General features: G+C 36.0%; 1 protein-coding gene across 3 annotated transcripts in view; it reads right to left on the bottom strand.

Annotated features, from left to right (window-relative positions):
• Nucleotides 1-1712: 1712 nt before the first annotated feature.
• The window catches only part of CBLB (Cbl proto-oncogene B), a 138840-nt gene continuing 127877 nt past the window's right edge, over nt 1713-12675 (bottom strand). For all 3 annotated transcript variants that reach the window (XM_065646408.1, XM_065646415.1, XM_065646425.1), the window contains 2 exons: nt 10347-10466; nt 1713-5405 (listed from right to left, as the gene is read on the bottom strand). In XM_065646408.1, the coding sequence (XP_065502480.1) occupies nt 5143-5405; nt 10347-10466 (383 nt within the window). In that variant the 3' untranslated portion in view covers nt 1713-5142. The remainder of the gene's footprint in view (nt 5406-10346; nt 10467-12675) is intronic.

Below are 12675 nucleotides of genomic sequence, written 5' to 3' on the forward strand. Positions count from 1 at the left end.
AGTGCTACTTCACAGTTCGCTCTGCTGCTGAGACCCCGGCATTCTGTTCTAAAACAACATGTCTTTTAACAAGTATCTTAGAGAAGGACACAGAAATTGAAGACTGGAGTAATCTTACCAAATACTCCTTCATTTGCAGCAGATATCCAGGTAGGACAAAACAGCTAAATTTCATGTGCCAACAGCAGAGAGGGGCTTGCACTGTTAGGACAGAATTATCTTCTTCTGTGCAGTTCTCTGCTCCTCTCCCACCTTGCTGGCTACCGTGTCAATCATTGCAATAAAAAAAGGCTGACTTATTCAAACAAATATTGTTGTAGTCAGGCTGATTACCCCACAGATCAAGATAGATGCCAGTAGCTTCACAGTCAGAAGACCAGTATTCAATGAGTTTTTCCTTTTGTTTCTGGCAGGTCTAGGAAGCAACAATATCTTCACAGTTCATATTATGCTGCGGCCTTTAAATTATTTATGATGTTCAGGAAGGTTATGGGATTAAGTTTCACAAAGTTAAGATTTCTTTTGTGATTAAAGATTAACAGATGTGGGATTTAAGATTTATTTTGAATAAGAATTCTCTCTGCTAGGCATGAAATCATCTAAGGACAAATGGAATGTTTAGGTGCCAAAGTAATACACAGTATTTAAATTAAAAAAAAAAAGTCTAAATTTGTAATTTTCCTGATGGAGACTCATTGCAACTAGCAAATGGACACAGGTACCTTGTACAGAATTAATGACTGGGACTATCAAACAAAAATTCCTGAAACATTCCTAGGGCACCCAGCTGCTAAAACTGGATTATAACACAATGAAGTGACAGCTGACTTTCACATCAGAAGAGGAAAAAACAAAAGAAATAGGTAACTATAGTACTATGCACAAGTATACTAAACATTTAACTTCCTTATTTAATAATACGACTAGTGGCCTGTATAACAGACAAGAATTTAACATAGACTGAAGAAAGTACCATGAAAATCTTGTAACTGAAGCTCTAATCTGACCTGGAGAAAATGGTGTTGGGTTTTTAAATAGTCATAGTTGCATTGTCATGCATAGAAGACCAGCTAGATTTTCTAAACCTTTTTCAGAAAGCTGGAATACAGTAACAGAAGAAAATGTTTTACATTCCTAAAATATTTTTTTTACATTAAGAGCACAATGCTTCAGAGTGTAAATACATGGGATGTTAAAGAAATACCAATGTGAACTTACTGTAATTTTCTTCAGGAAAAAAAAATCCTGTAAATTAATGTACAGTCAGATTATATGCTCATCACTCTGGATCCTAAATATTTAATGATTATCATCTTTCTGCCACACAACTATTACATGCACATTCCAAAATTACTGCCAATTTATAAATTTTTGCTACTGAAATCTAGAAGTGAAGTAATGTATGGGGATATAAAGCAATTGTCTCAATGCAATGATTCATCTTCTTTTAGAGCAAAGCTTCCTTATTGTGGCTTAAAAAACCCAATGGTTTCTAAGACTCCTACACAGGATAGGCTATGTTTCTAAAGCAGTATATAAAAAATGATAATATTCAATAACAGAGAGAGTCTTGAAAAACCACAGACGAACTCAACATTCTGTTAACATTAATTTTATAAAATACCTTACAAGAACAGATAAAGAACTTGAGCTTACATAATAATCAAAATTTTAAAAGAATGTTGAATAAAATATAAATTAATTGAACACATCACTAAGTATGCCACGTTAGACAAATTTATAAAAGGCATTTTCAGAGAAAACAGTTATTTGAAAGAAAATCCTTCAAAATGGAAACTACTGAAGTCCTTTTTCAAGAAGTCATTCCTAAAAGCGCTAAATTCCAGGTCAACAGGTAGTACCTGAATTTGCTTAGAATACGGTGTTCATTTGCTTCAAAATTTGTCAAGCTTTAAGAGACAAATCTAAATGCTTTCAGGTCAGAGTCATCAGTGCAAAGTAAAGCTTCAAGCTGAAAACAAAGGAAATGTAACAGAAGAAATGATCCAGGTACAAAATTTCCTAAATTCACATTACGAAAAGAACTGTGCCAGATGCACACTTGATATACTGAATATTAACAAATTTTACCAGTGGCCATTTTAACATTCCAGCCAAGCCATTAACATGGCTAACCATAGTAAATGCATTTATTTTATCACAATTTTATCACAAGTTTTTTTCTAGTCAGTCTTTGGAAGAGATTCATGCTGCTCATGCCCACTTACTTTGCTCAACTTCGGATTCAGCCAATTTGCTTAAAATGCAGTAACTTAGCCAAAAGGAGAAAAAAGGTGAAGCCAACAGACATCAGAATGATGATCTAAAGCCTGTGATTGCATTTAATTGGAAGTAGTATCATAGTACATGTTTCTGAGTTTAACCAACTTTGTCCATTCAAGCACTCTCCCTGAAGTCAATCTTCCTTAAAGTTATATATGTGCATAATACACTGCCAGGCTCAAATCCTTAAGTCCTTCAAAGGTTAAAATATGTTTAGAGAACTATATGTTTAGAGAACTAGACTGTAGCCAGATTAACTTCTTCTAAGCCTATTAATTCCTGCAGAGTAAACATCACTCTAGCAAAGCAATTTTGCTCCGTTTGAATTTAAAAGTATTAACCAAAACAAGTTTGAAATACTCTTCACGTTCCACTATTTACAAGTGTTATTAGCACACTCATTTAAAGATTAATGGAACTCTTTTCAAGCTACCACTCAGAATATTGCTCAAACTTTAAAAACAAAAAAAAGTTGTCACTGGTGGTCACAACCAGAAATAAGGGAAAAATTAAAAACCTTAATCTATCAGGCAGCAGCTCCAGCCTTTAATTGAAACATAAGGCTGTCGGTTGTAGTAAGCTGCTTCACAAAAACGAGGAAGTGAGTTCTCCATTACAAGTCAACATTTCAAAATTCAATCTGCAGATTGTTTGCTCATCCTTGCAAACTCTTCTTTTTTCACTGTCGTCATTGCTATGCTGGCAGTTAGGCTAGAACATCATTGAAGTAATTCCAGTACAATTACAGTGTTTAATTTAATAGTACGAATCATTTTGAATTTAGAGTTTGCTAAAATGGTAGAGTGATATTGTAAACAGAGCAAATGAACAAGAGGTTTCAAGACTACACAAAACTTTTCCCCAAAGATATTTATTTGAACTAAAAGCACTTCATCAATAACTTACCTTAAGCTGTACTCAATGAATGAACATTTAAAGGAAGTTGCAAATTCCCTTTTCTATAAACTGAGAATCATTTGCTTAAATCAAAACAGAAGGCCTTCCCTACACCCTGAATTCTCCTGATCATCTTTTATTACTGAAGCAGATTAATGATACCCATACTGTGTTTTGTGATGCTACAAAATAATGTATTTAATTAGTTTTAAGAATTAGTTCTTTGATGAAATTATGGACTTGGAGATATCACAGTAATTCCCACTGGGTGTTCCCAGTTATTTTGAATCCTACAACACAGCCATTTGCTGTCTTGAAAAAAAAAAAATCTTCAAAACAAGTGCATTGGCTGCTGAGATCTGATCCTGTAAGTGATATAACTTTTACCACTTGCTCTGAGTGAAGGAGCACACTCACAGCTGAAAGGGAACAATGAATAGATACCTCACACTCAGTGTAGCACACTGTGAAAATTCTCATATACTGGTTACAAAATATGAAAAACATTCTAACAACCACACGGTTTTATCTTTTCAACAGTAATACAACAAAAGATTTCAGAGCTTCCTAAAAAAAAAAAAAAAAGGCAGCAATCTACAGAATTATTCTGGAAATACGTGGACTCTTAACTTTGAGTGTACTAAGAACAGAGTTGTCTTCTCTCGTTCTAAAATTCGGAAGATTTTTCATTTGGCTTGCATCAATTTGGGCTCCAAGATAAAATGTCAAAGCTGGAGAATCACTAACCACGAAAAGCAAAAATGTATTTCCAACTATGAAGCCGGAAAGTGAGTGAATTAATTTGGGTATTAAACACATACTTGAGAATAATAGAGTGTACAGAGGAGGAGGTTACTAAAAACTTTGCAAAAAATATTGCTACAGTAGCATTAGGAATTAACAGTGCATCAAAGATTTAAAGTTCCCATGTTAATACAAACAGATCCAAGCCACAACGAATCACAGGATAACCACTCAAAAATTAACCGCATTCTACTTTACAGAAACTAGAACTGGAATTTACCTGAATACCATTAATATGATTCAAAAATATTCCTCCTAATCTGGCATGCCTCAGTTTACCTAGGTCATAGAAAACTGGTGCCATTAGTGTGTAATCAAAACAGTATTATCACGTGCATTTGGCTTTGTTGAACATTTGCAATACTCAAATTTGAAACAGCTTTTACATGTTAGAACTCAGTATCACTGCTGCATGAAATGTTTTATTTGTTGGTTGGGATATTTTTGTGGAAACTGTGTATAAATGACCTTGAGGATCACAGGTCATGAAATTAATGTTAAACAGAAAGCTGCCCAACATTACTGTCAAAATACCTTTAAAAAGGCAGTTCATAGACAGAGTAATGCATTTTACATTCAGATATTTCCTCTCTCGAGAGCAAAAGAATCTTAGAACAACAACAAAAAAATCAGTAGTGAAGGCCACATACTTTTTGCATTTGATGAGCTGAAATGCAAAAAAACAGTTAAAGCATCTTGTAAGGGAAACAAACAAACACAGGACTTCTGGAAAGCAATGATTTAGTTGATGTGGTGGTCAGCATGGAAACCCTTGGGAATGCTACAGCAGAACTGACCACAAGTACAAGGGAAAATGAACAGGAACATAATACAGGCATCAACTAGAAAACTGTAACTTGCCAACTTGTAAACAAGAAAAAGCATTTCACAGATTAAAAAGTTCTAGGGAAGTAAACTTCTTTAAATTATTTTGTCAGTTCAACCCTGATTTATAAAAGTATGGCTAGCAAAAATACATAAGCCTCAGCATATTTATAAGTCTTGATTGGAGCAGCCAGGAGCCTTTGAAAAGCGGCTGGAAACAAACACCCTTCTACCAAGGATGAAAGAAAAATATTCCATTCTCTTCTTTCTCTCATTTCGCGATCCACACGTGTATGTGTAGAAATCAAATGCTCCAAGAATATCGTGACACTGCTATAGATTGAGACGTGGGGAGACCGGTGGAGGAAAACAGACAAACTCTCTTAAAATACTACGGGCCACATCAACATTATTCTGGGCAATTTCAAGTGCCCTCTTGACTTCTTCAAAGGAATAGCCTTCTCCCATAAGTTTCGCAATTTTTGCATCCACATTTTCCGTGGAACTGTCAGAGCTGTATGCTTTCCTGTGGTGTATTTCTGGTGCAGTCCTCCGAGGAAGTGGTTTAGGGGGCCTGGCTGGTGCTTGTGAACCATCTGTTTCAAATAAAGGAGATAGAAATCATTATAAATTGGCTTAAAATTGTGTTATCACTAGGTCAAGCCTCATGAAGGAGTTTAAAAAGTAAAATTCTAAAGAAACATGGATAGGTAGTTTAATGCACAGATATATCTCATTTTAAAATGTGGACAGAAGCTGAATTCCTCAAGAACATCAAAAATGGAAATAATTTATTGAAATTCTACTTTACTAATATGATAGGAACATGCAGGTTACAAACTGAATTTTATCCTTCCTCTCCAGTTCCCCTTTGGAAATATCGTGCTTTTCCTTCTCTTTTATAGAAAGGTTACCTTCACAGCGAATGCTGGTGCTAAGAATCATGATGTGTTGATGAAAAAATCTAATATTCAAACTTGCTAATCTTTTCAGAGTCAAGAGGTTTGTGCTCAAGTAAATTTGCTACTTTACTGAAACTTCTTTATCCTCACTGATTCCACAATAAGAAGCTTAAATACAAGTGGGCACAGAGCAGAAAACACTTTCAAGAGCAAAGTATTTAAAAAAAAAAAAAAAAAAGTCTTTAATCCTTCAAAAAGGGTTCTAAGAAGTTCCATCAACAGTGACTTTGATAGATAAATTAGAGAAATTTCTGGCTGTGAGACTTCCTGTTTACTTACACTGTCAGCAATGGTGTTTTGCAGTGTTAAGTACTTCAGAAACATATTTTTTAAATGATGAAAGAATGTTGTATTTCTAGTAGAGCTGTGTGGCATTTTGCTGCCTGCCAGGTTAAACCACAACACTGTTACAACATTCTACCTTAACAGAACACTGGAGAGAGAGAGAACTGTAATTGAACTGAGTGCACCTAAAACTTCAGATGAATGAAAATAGTTCACACTAGTGCAGGTATTAATATAACCAAGGGGTATTTTTCTCTCAACTTAGTTTCCACGCATTCAGATGAGAGTGTTGCTATAAATTTTAATTCAATTTCTTAATTCAGAGATGATAAGCAAATAGTACTTTTAGCAAGATGATGATATTCACATAACAAATGGACAAGACTAATTTGATTTAAAATTTACAGTAAGAGTCTAAGATTAATTTCTAATTTCATTGCCTATTTTCCTTGCAAATAGTTACAACACAGCTTACAGATAGTAAGGGATCTTTCACATTTGTTATAATTTTTCTCTCTGAAGATGAAAAGAATTATATAAACACTGAACATTCTAGTAAACACACCTGAAGCAGACCCAAACTTCCTAGGAAGGTGTGGAAAATCTGGTTTTAGAAATTAACTATAGCTCAGGAAATGTGATTAATAACTAAAAACCAAATCAGAAACAAGTTCAAATTTCTCATTTCACTTATTTTAGAAATCTCAAGACTGTAACAGAAGAATATTCTTTGTATTTAAAAGAATGGTATATTGTGTTAAAATCGAACAGTTTTCTTTCAGAAACATTTCTACCTGTTTTAACATGCACATTTTGTTATGGACTTCATTTCTACAGAGGATGAAACAACATTAATTTGCAAACTTTACATCTTCCCCTGGGCTTGAAGTAAAGAAGAAATGCCTTATGCATAGATCAGATCCTTCTGTCTGTGTTACATGAGAGATTTTTTGCTCAACCCAGTCTAAAGGCTTAAAACTGAAGTTATTTCTTGTATAAAACCTTCATTTTGCTGAAGCTTCCGAACAAACTTCCTTAAGCAATCGCATCATTTAGAGAGGTAATTTTTAATTCTGTCAGCGGATTTGCAGCATAGGCATTTTATTGTCACTACAGTGACATCTCTCTGTAGCACAGATACTTTAAAATCTTCGGCTCCCTCTAACGCAATTGCCATTATTATTTTTTTAAGCGCTGACATCTCTCTCAATATCTTCACATCCATACAAAATTTTAGCTGAAGCTGGGTATCACATTGGATCCTGAGCTTAAAGATACTAAGCCTAAGCTGCATGTCCATCTGGACACTGAGATAGAGGTATTTAAGGAGGACTTTCCTTCCCAGCCTCCCATCCTCTCTGTTGTTTCAGCCATTATGGATGCCTACCTAAAAATTCAAACAGCTTTTCTAATTGTGTCATTCAATTAACAGTTTCTACAGCAAGAAGCTTCCTCTATCACTCACGCTTCTGTAATTCAGCACTAGATTCAACCCTTAGGAACTGGGTTAGCATAAAGGCAGAGACAGACTCATTTAATGAGTGTTTAAAAAGAACGGGAAAAGCTGTAAGGTGAGAGAGCTCTGAGGCACAGGGGGAGGAAGAAATTTGTAATTATGCCAACTGTCTATTCATCTCTGCTGTGCAACGGCCCTCTTCTATTCTTCCCTTGCTGCTTCTCCTGCATGGTCCATGGTCTTTCACCGACAGACTGAGAAGCATCAGAGAACCAGATGAGGAAGGCTTCTTGTGCAAGGTGCTCTGTAGGTCAGTGGCAAGCAGCTACATCTCATCTACCTGGGGTACAGGAACGAAACCTACCCATGGACATCTACACTGAGGAACTGACAGAGCATGGAGAAAGTGAGAAAGGAGTAACTGCACATATTGGTCCACCAAGCTGTTATGATCTTCATATTTTGCATTACTGTGGCACATTATTTCCCCTTAGGGTTAACTGAAATCCACCCTGAAACAATATGGGACGCCCTCAAATTCAATTTTTCATGCAAGTGCTTTACTAAGTCCAGATGAGCAAACAGGGAGCAGAAAAATACACTTATCTAGCCATTTAAATCAATTTCTTAAAGAAGAGCTAAATTCAGTAAAATATAGCAGACATCCATATTAGAGGCCTAATTTTCTTTTACCTTTCCCATGTACCACTGTCTGTGCTTAGGTAAAATACACTATTAGCAATATCTCCTTCTCTTGCTTTTATTGTAATAATTTTAAGAAGCTGTAATTAAGGAGTTTGAAAAACCATGCCTTTGGGATAGTTAGATGCATAGCAGAGAACTATTTCTTAAGTGTTCAATACTGAATATGTTGTTGAATTAGAATATAATTCTCATTACATATTAACGATTCAGTTAAACATCATGACAGCAATCTTAAAAACAGTCAAATCGAAGCGCAGGAGTTAAAGGACTCCCCATACTACCCTAGGAAGCCAGTGGCTAAATTATAATTAGATTTTTCAGCTAGTTCAAAGAATCACCATACAAAAGGGCTGAAATGAAGAATTTCCTTCGTGAACCGATCAGTTCAGAATAAATGGAAATACAGAAGTTCTGAATAGAACTACATCTCTACACTGTCTTTTTAAAGCATAGATGAAGGTGAATTGGTTCATCCTGAAGCTCAGCAGTTCTGTTCTATGGAACTACTGCCACAGTCAAAACAACTTTCCAATTAAGAGTATGACATGATCTATCACATTGTTTTCATTTAATTGAAATTTAATTGAATATCTTGCTGTACATCATGCTGATTTAGAATGATATTTATAGTAAAGGTTGACACATGGGTGTTTTAGAAGATGACTGTCGGAAACACACAGATAGAGAAGTATTTATTAAGTGACATTAAGAAAGCTCCAAGATCTTAAGTAGGAAACACCTTGCAGTAATTTAGGAAAATTAAAAGCTGTTCCAGCACATAATGCAAGAATTGCAGAAAAATTCCATAGCTATAAACAGTATTTATATCATTCTAATAACTTATTATAAAATAATTTTCAAGTCCTAAATAAATCAGGATAACATTGTAAGACAAATAGATATCCCTTCTAGTGTCACACATAAAATGTGTATTATAAAACATTTTTTTTTCTAACAAGGGGAAAAAAAAAAGAGAAACACACACGTCAGTAGAGATATCCTCCCAAAAATGCTACGGTTTACCAAAGGCATCACACTAATTCTCAAACGTGCTACTCATTAAAAATGCTGGCTTACTTAATTTCCCCTGTACTTTAAGATGGAAAAATATATTATTTCATTCCTATACCACAGCAGAGATAAACTACATTTTCCTAAGGTGGAGATATACAATTAAAAAAACGTATAATTTGTCCACTTGTGATTGTTGTAATTAAACACTGATGATCATTACAACGGGAAGACTAGTGAAATAAGTTCCTTAATTTCTTGATGTATTACAAAACAGTTTCCATGCACAATTCACTCTTATCTGGAGAAACGAATAATGGTTCAAAGCATCACTAGTCTCTGTGTGGTCTCCCCACACAGCAAAATGATGCAAAGTGGGACAATCCTCCCCCTTCTCCATATACCATGCACATCTAAAGAAAATAAAATTTGTCTACAAATTGGTGAAAGTACTTTGAAATATAAGTAATACTTTATTTTATAATTATTTTAATTAATTTGAGTAGCTTTCATTTAAATACTATTCATGTTGTCTGAAAACCATAAGCAAAATTTCCATGGCTGAGGAATTGCTTCTACTGGACTGATTCTGTTGCAAATGGAAGACTGAATTTTAATTGGGTATGATTCTCATTGTTTTATTAAAAAACATTTTAAAATTTTCTTAGAACTTCAGACAAACGTATTAGCAAAAAAGATCAGAAAATAATACTACTTTACAGAGTGAAGCTACTTGGGGATTTTTTAAGGACCTACGAAACAAAAGATGGAAGTGAGAGGCATGTGGTCCCTGCGAGACTTCTGATCTCTTTTGAGCTTTAAAGGTGGCAAAAAATCTCTCAAAAAATAAGGAACACTAGAAGTCACATAAGCATTCAGTTTGGCAGCTGGTGAAATCGATGCCACAACATCTACACCTACAGACAACAAACAGTCACTTCTATTTCATTGCAGAACTTTAATCTCTGTTATCCTTTGATGATTTCGTATTTTTGTAAAGCAATATTACCATTGCCATTTGTTTCCCAGAATGACAAAAGACTAATTGGACTTCATGGATGAAAGTTATTTGCTTCATAATGTTGTGATTTTCTTAGAAGGACAGTTTTCTACCTTACCTGAAGAGGGAGGAAGTTGATCATAGTCTTGAGACCTCCTATTTGTTTTGACATTTTCTCCAGTTACTCTACGAGCTGGTGGTAAAGGAACATGACCAGTTATTGGATCAAAATGGGCATCTGTAATAACAGAACAAAAAAGGTCTCTTACAATAATTAGAATTATTATTTGGGGGAGGGCTGATGCATAGAATCTAGGATGAAAATAGCCTCCCTTCCAGACAGACGAGCTATGAATCTAAACAGAGGTGATACCTCATTGCATGTGCATACGCATACGTACATCCAAATTCAACACTTGCACAGTAGACATGCAACTATGTTTTGAGGTGAAAAACAACAAGAGCACAGCTCAAAGGTGGTCTGTCCTGCCCTGACTAAAGTATTACTGAGGTATCTGAGTGAGGTACTAGAGAGAGAGCAGAGGAGGGTGACAAAGCTGGTGAGGGGTCTGCATCACAAGTCTGATGAGGAGCAGCTGAGGGAACGGGGCTATTTAGCCTGGAGAAAAGGAGGCTGAGAGGAGACCTGATCGCTGTCTGCAACTACCTGAAAGGAGGTTTTAGCATGGAGGGGGTTGGTCTCTTCTCCCAAGTAGTGACAGGAGAAGCGGAAATGGCCTCAAGTTGCGCCAGGGAAAGTTCAGATTGGATATTAGGAAAAAATGCTTTGGCTTCACGGAAAGGGTTGTCAGGCATTGGAACAGGCTGCCCAGGGAAGTGGTGGAGTCACCATCCCTGGAGGTGTCTAGAAGACATATAGATGAGGTTCTTAGGGACATGGTTTAGTGCCAGAGTTAGGTTAGGTTATGGTTGGACTTGATGATCCTGAGGGTCTCTTCCAACCGAAATGATTCTATGACTATGGTTTTTCTGTTCACATCTCTGACATACCTTTCAAGACTGAACTCTGTCACTGCTAGGATTGTGGCTGGCAAAGCACGGAAGATGTTGCAAAGCCTGAAGCAGCACAATTAGAAATATCCCAGCTATTCAGTTTGGTTAGAGCTTGGCAACGCTTCTGTGCTTTGCAGTTCACAAAGACTGCAGGGCGGATTTCCTATTCATACAGTCCCAGCTACAGGTAAATATTAAAGAAATTGGTAAAGGCTGCTGTGACTAGGCTTTTCAGTTCTCTCTGCTGATTATAGGAACAGAATATTAAAAATGAGAGAAATACAGAGTCCTGGTATCTTGTGTTCCCTCTTTTTTCTTGGCTATTGAGGATGCAGCTGAGCAAGTGTTAACATCATCCTGGATCTGGCTTCTGCTCTGAACACATAAGAGTGTTTGTGAGTGCAACTTTTTGCTGCTGTTGATGATGAGATTATTACTCTAATCTGACAGGCTCTGATGGATAGCTGAGAAATCACTCCCAAAACTTGTAAGGAAACCAATCATCAAAAACTCATCATAAATCATCCACAGCAGTTTATTTGACAAGATGCAAAGTGAGTAATATGGCTTTAGAAACACCGTATGAATAAAGAAAGACCAATCTACACAACCATGTATGCCTAAGTAGACGTATACACTTCCCAGATTAATAAAAACTGCTGCTATAAGATTGTATTCACTATGCAAATATGAAGAACAACACATGCCCATAGATACATTTTCCAGATTTTTAATTAAAAGCTATTAAATGCTTTTTAACACTATCAGTGATGTTTCTTAGATTATTTGGTAATAATAATTTAAAACTCTGCATGTTCTTGGGAACTGCAGACAGATAGACAGAGCTTGCGTGCATCTGTGTGTGAGGGCTTCTATTTTTCCTTTCCATTCCCACTAGAACTGAATGGTGCAGCATGTATTTCTGCATCAGATGATACAACAGAGGCACCCAGTCAGGCTGAACAAGATTGCATTGCTTTTATTTTGAAGTGTGAAAGATAAATTAACTCTGGGCCCTGTATTTATGAAGATCAACCTTAGATTTTGTAACATGCTAAGGCTTTTTAGCTGGATGCCATCAGCAGCTTAGATGAGAAAGTAACACCCTGAGCTGAATTTGCCTTATAAAATATACAGAGCTTTGGTGAATTACTCAATGTTAGGCCTTGACTGGTGGCAAAAAATATACAATAAAAAGATTCCGGTTCAACCTGAAGTAGCTCACTTTCATCCCACAGCTAGTATGATCCACGAAGGTCAGCCAAACGCTCAACAACCTGTCAGGCTATTATGGAGTTGCACAGGACTACTTTTCATCTACATTCTGGCCTTCGTGTGATACTATTGCCAAAATATTTCAATTTATCCTTCTCCATACAGCTTCTAAGAAAAACAGATAGGAGGAAGAAGACATCTAACCACACCACAAGGTA

Source organism: Caloenas nicobarica, chromosome 1 (genome assembly GCF_036013445.1).
Source record: "Caloenas nicobarica isolate bCalNic1 chromosome 1, bCalNic1.hap1, whole genome shotgun sequence".
Classification (NCBI taxonomy): domain Eukaryota; kingdom Metazoa; phylum Chordata; class Aves; order Columbiformes; family Columbidae; genus Caloenas; species Caloenas nicobarica.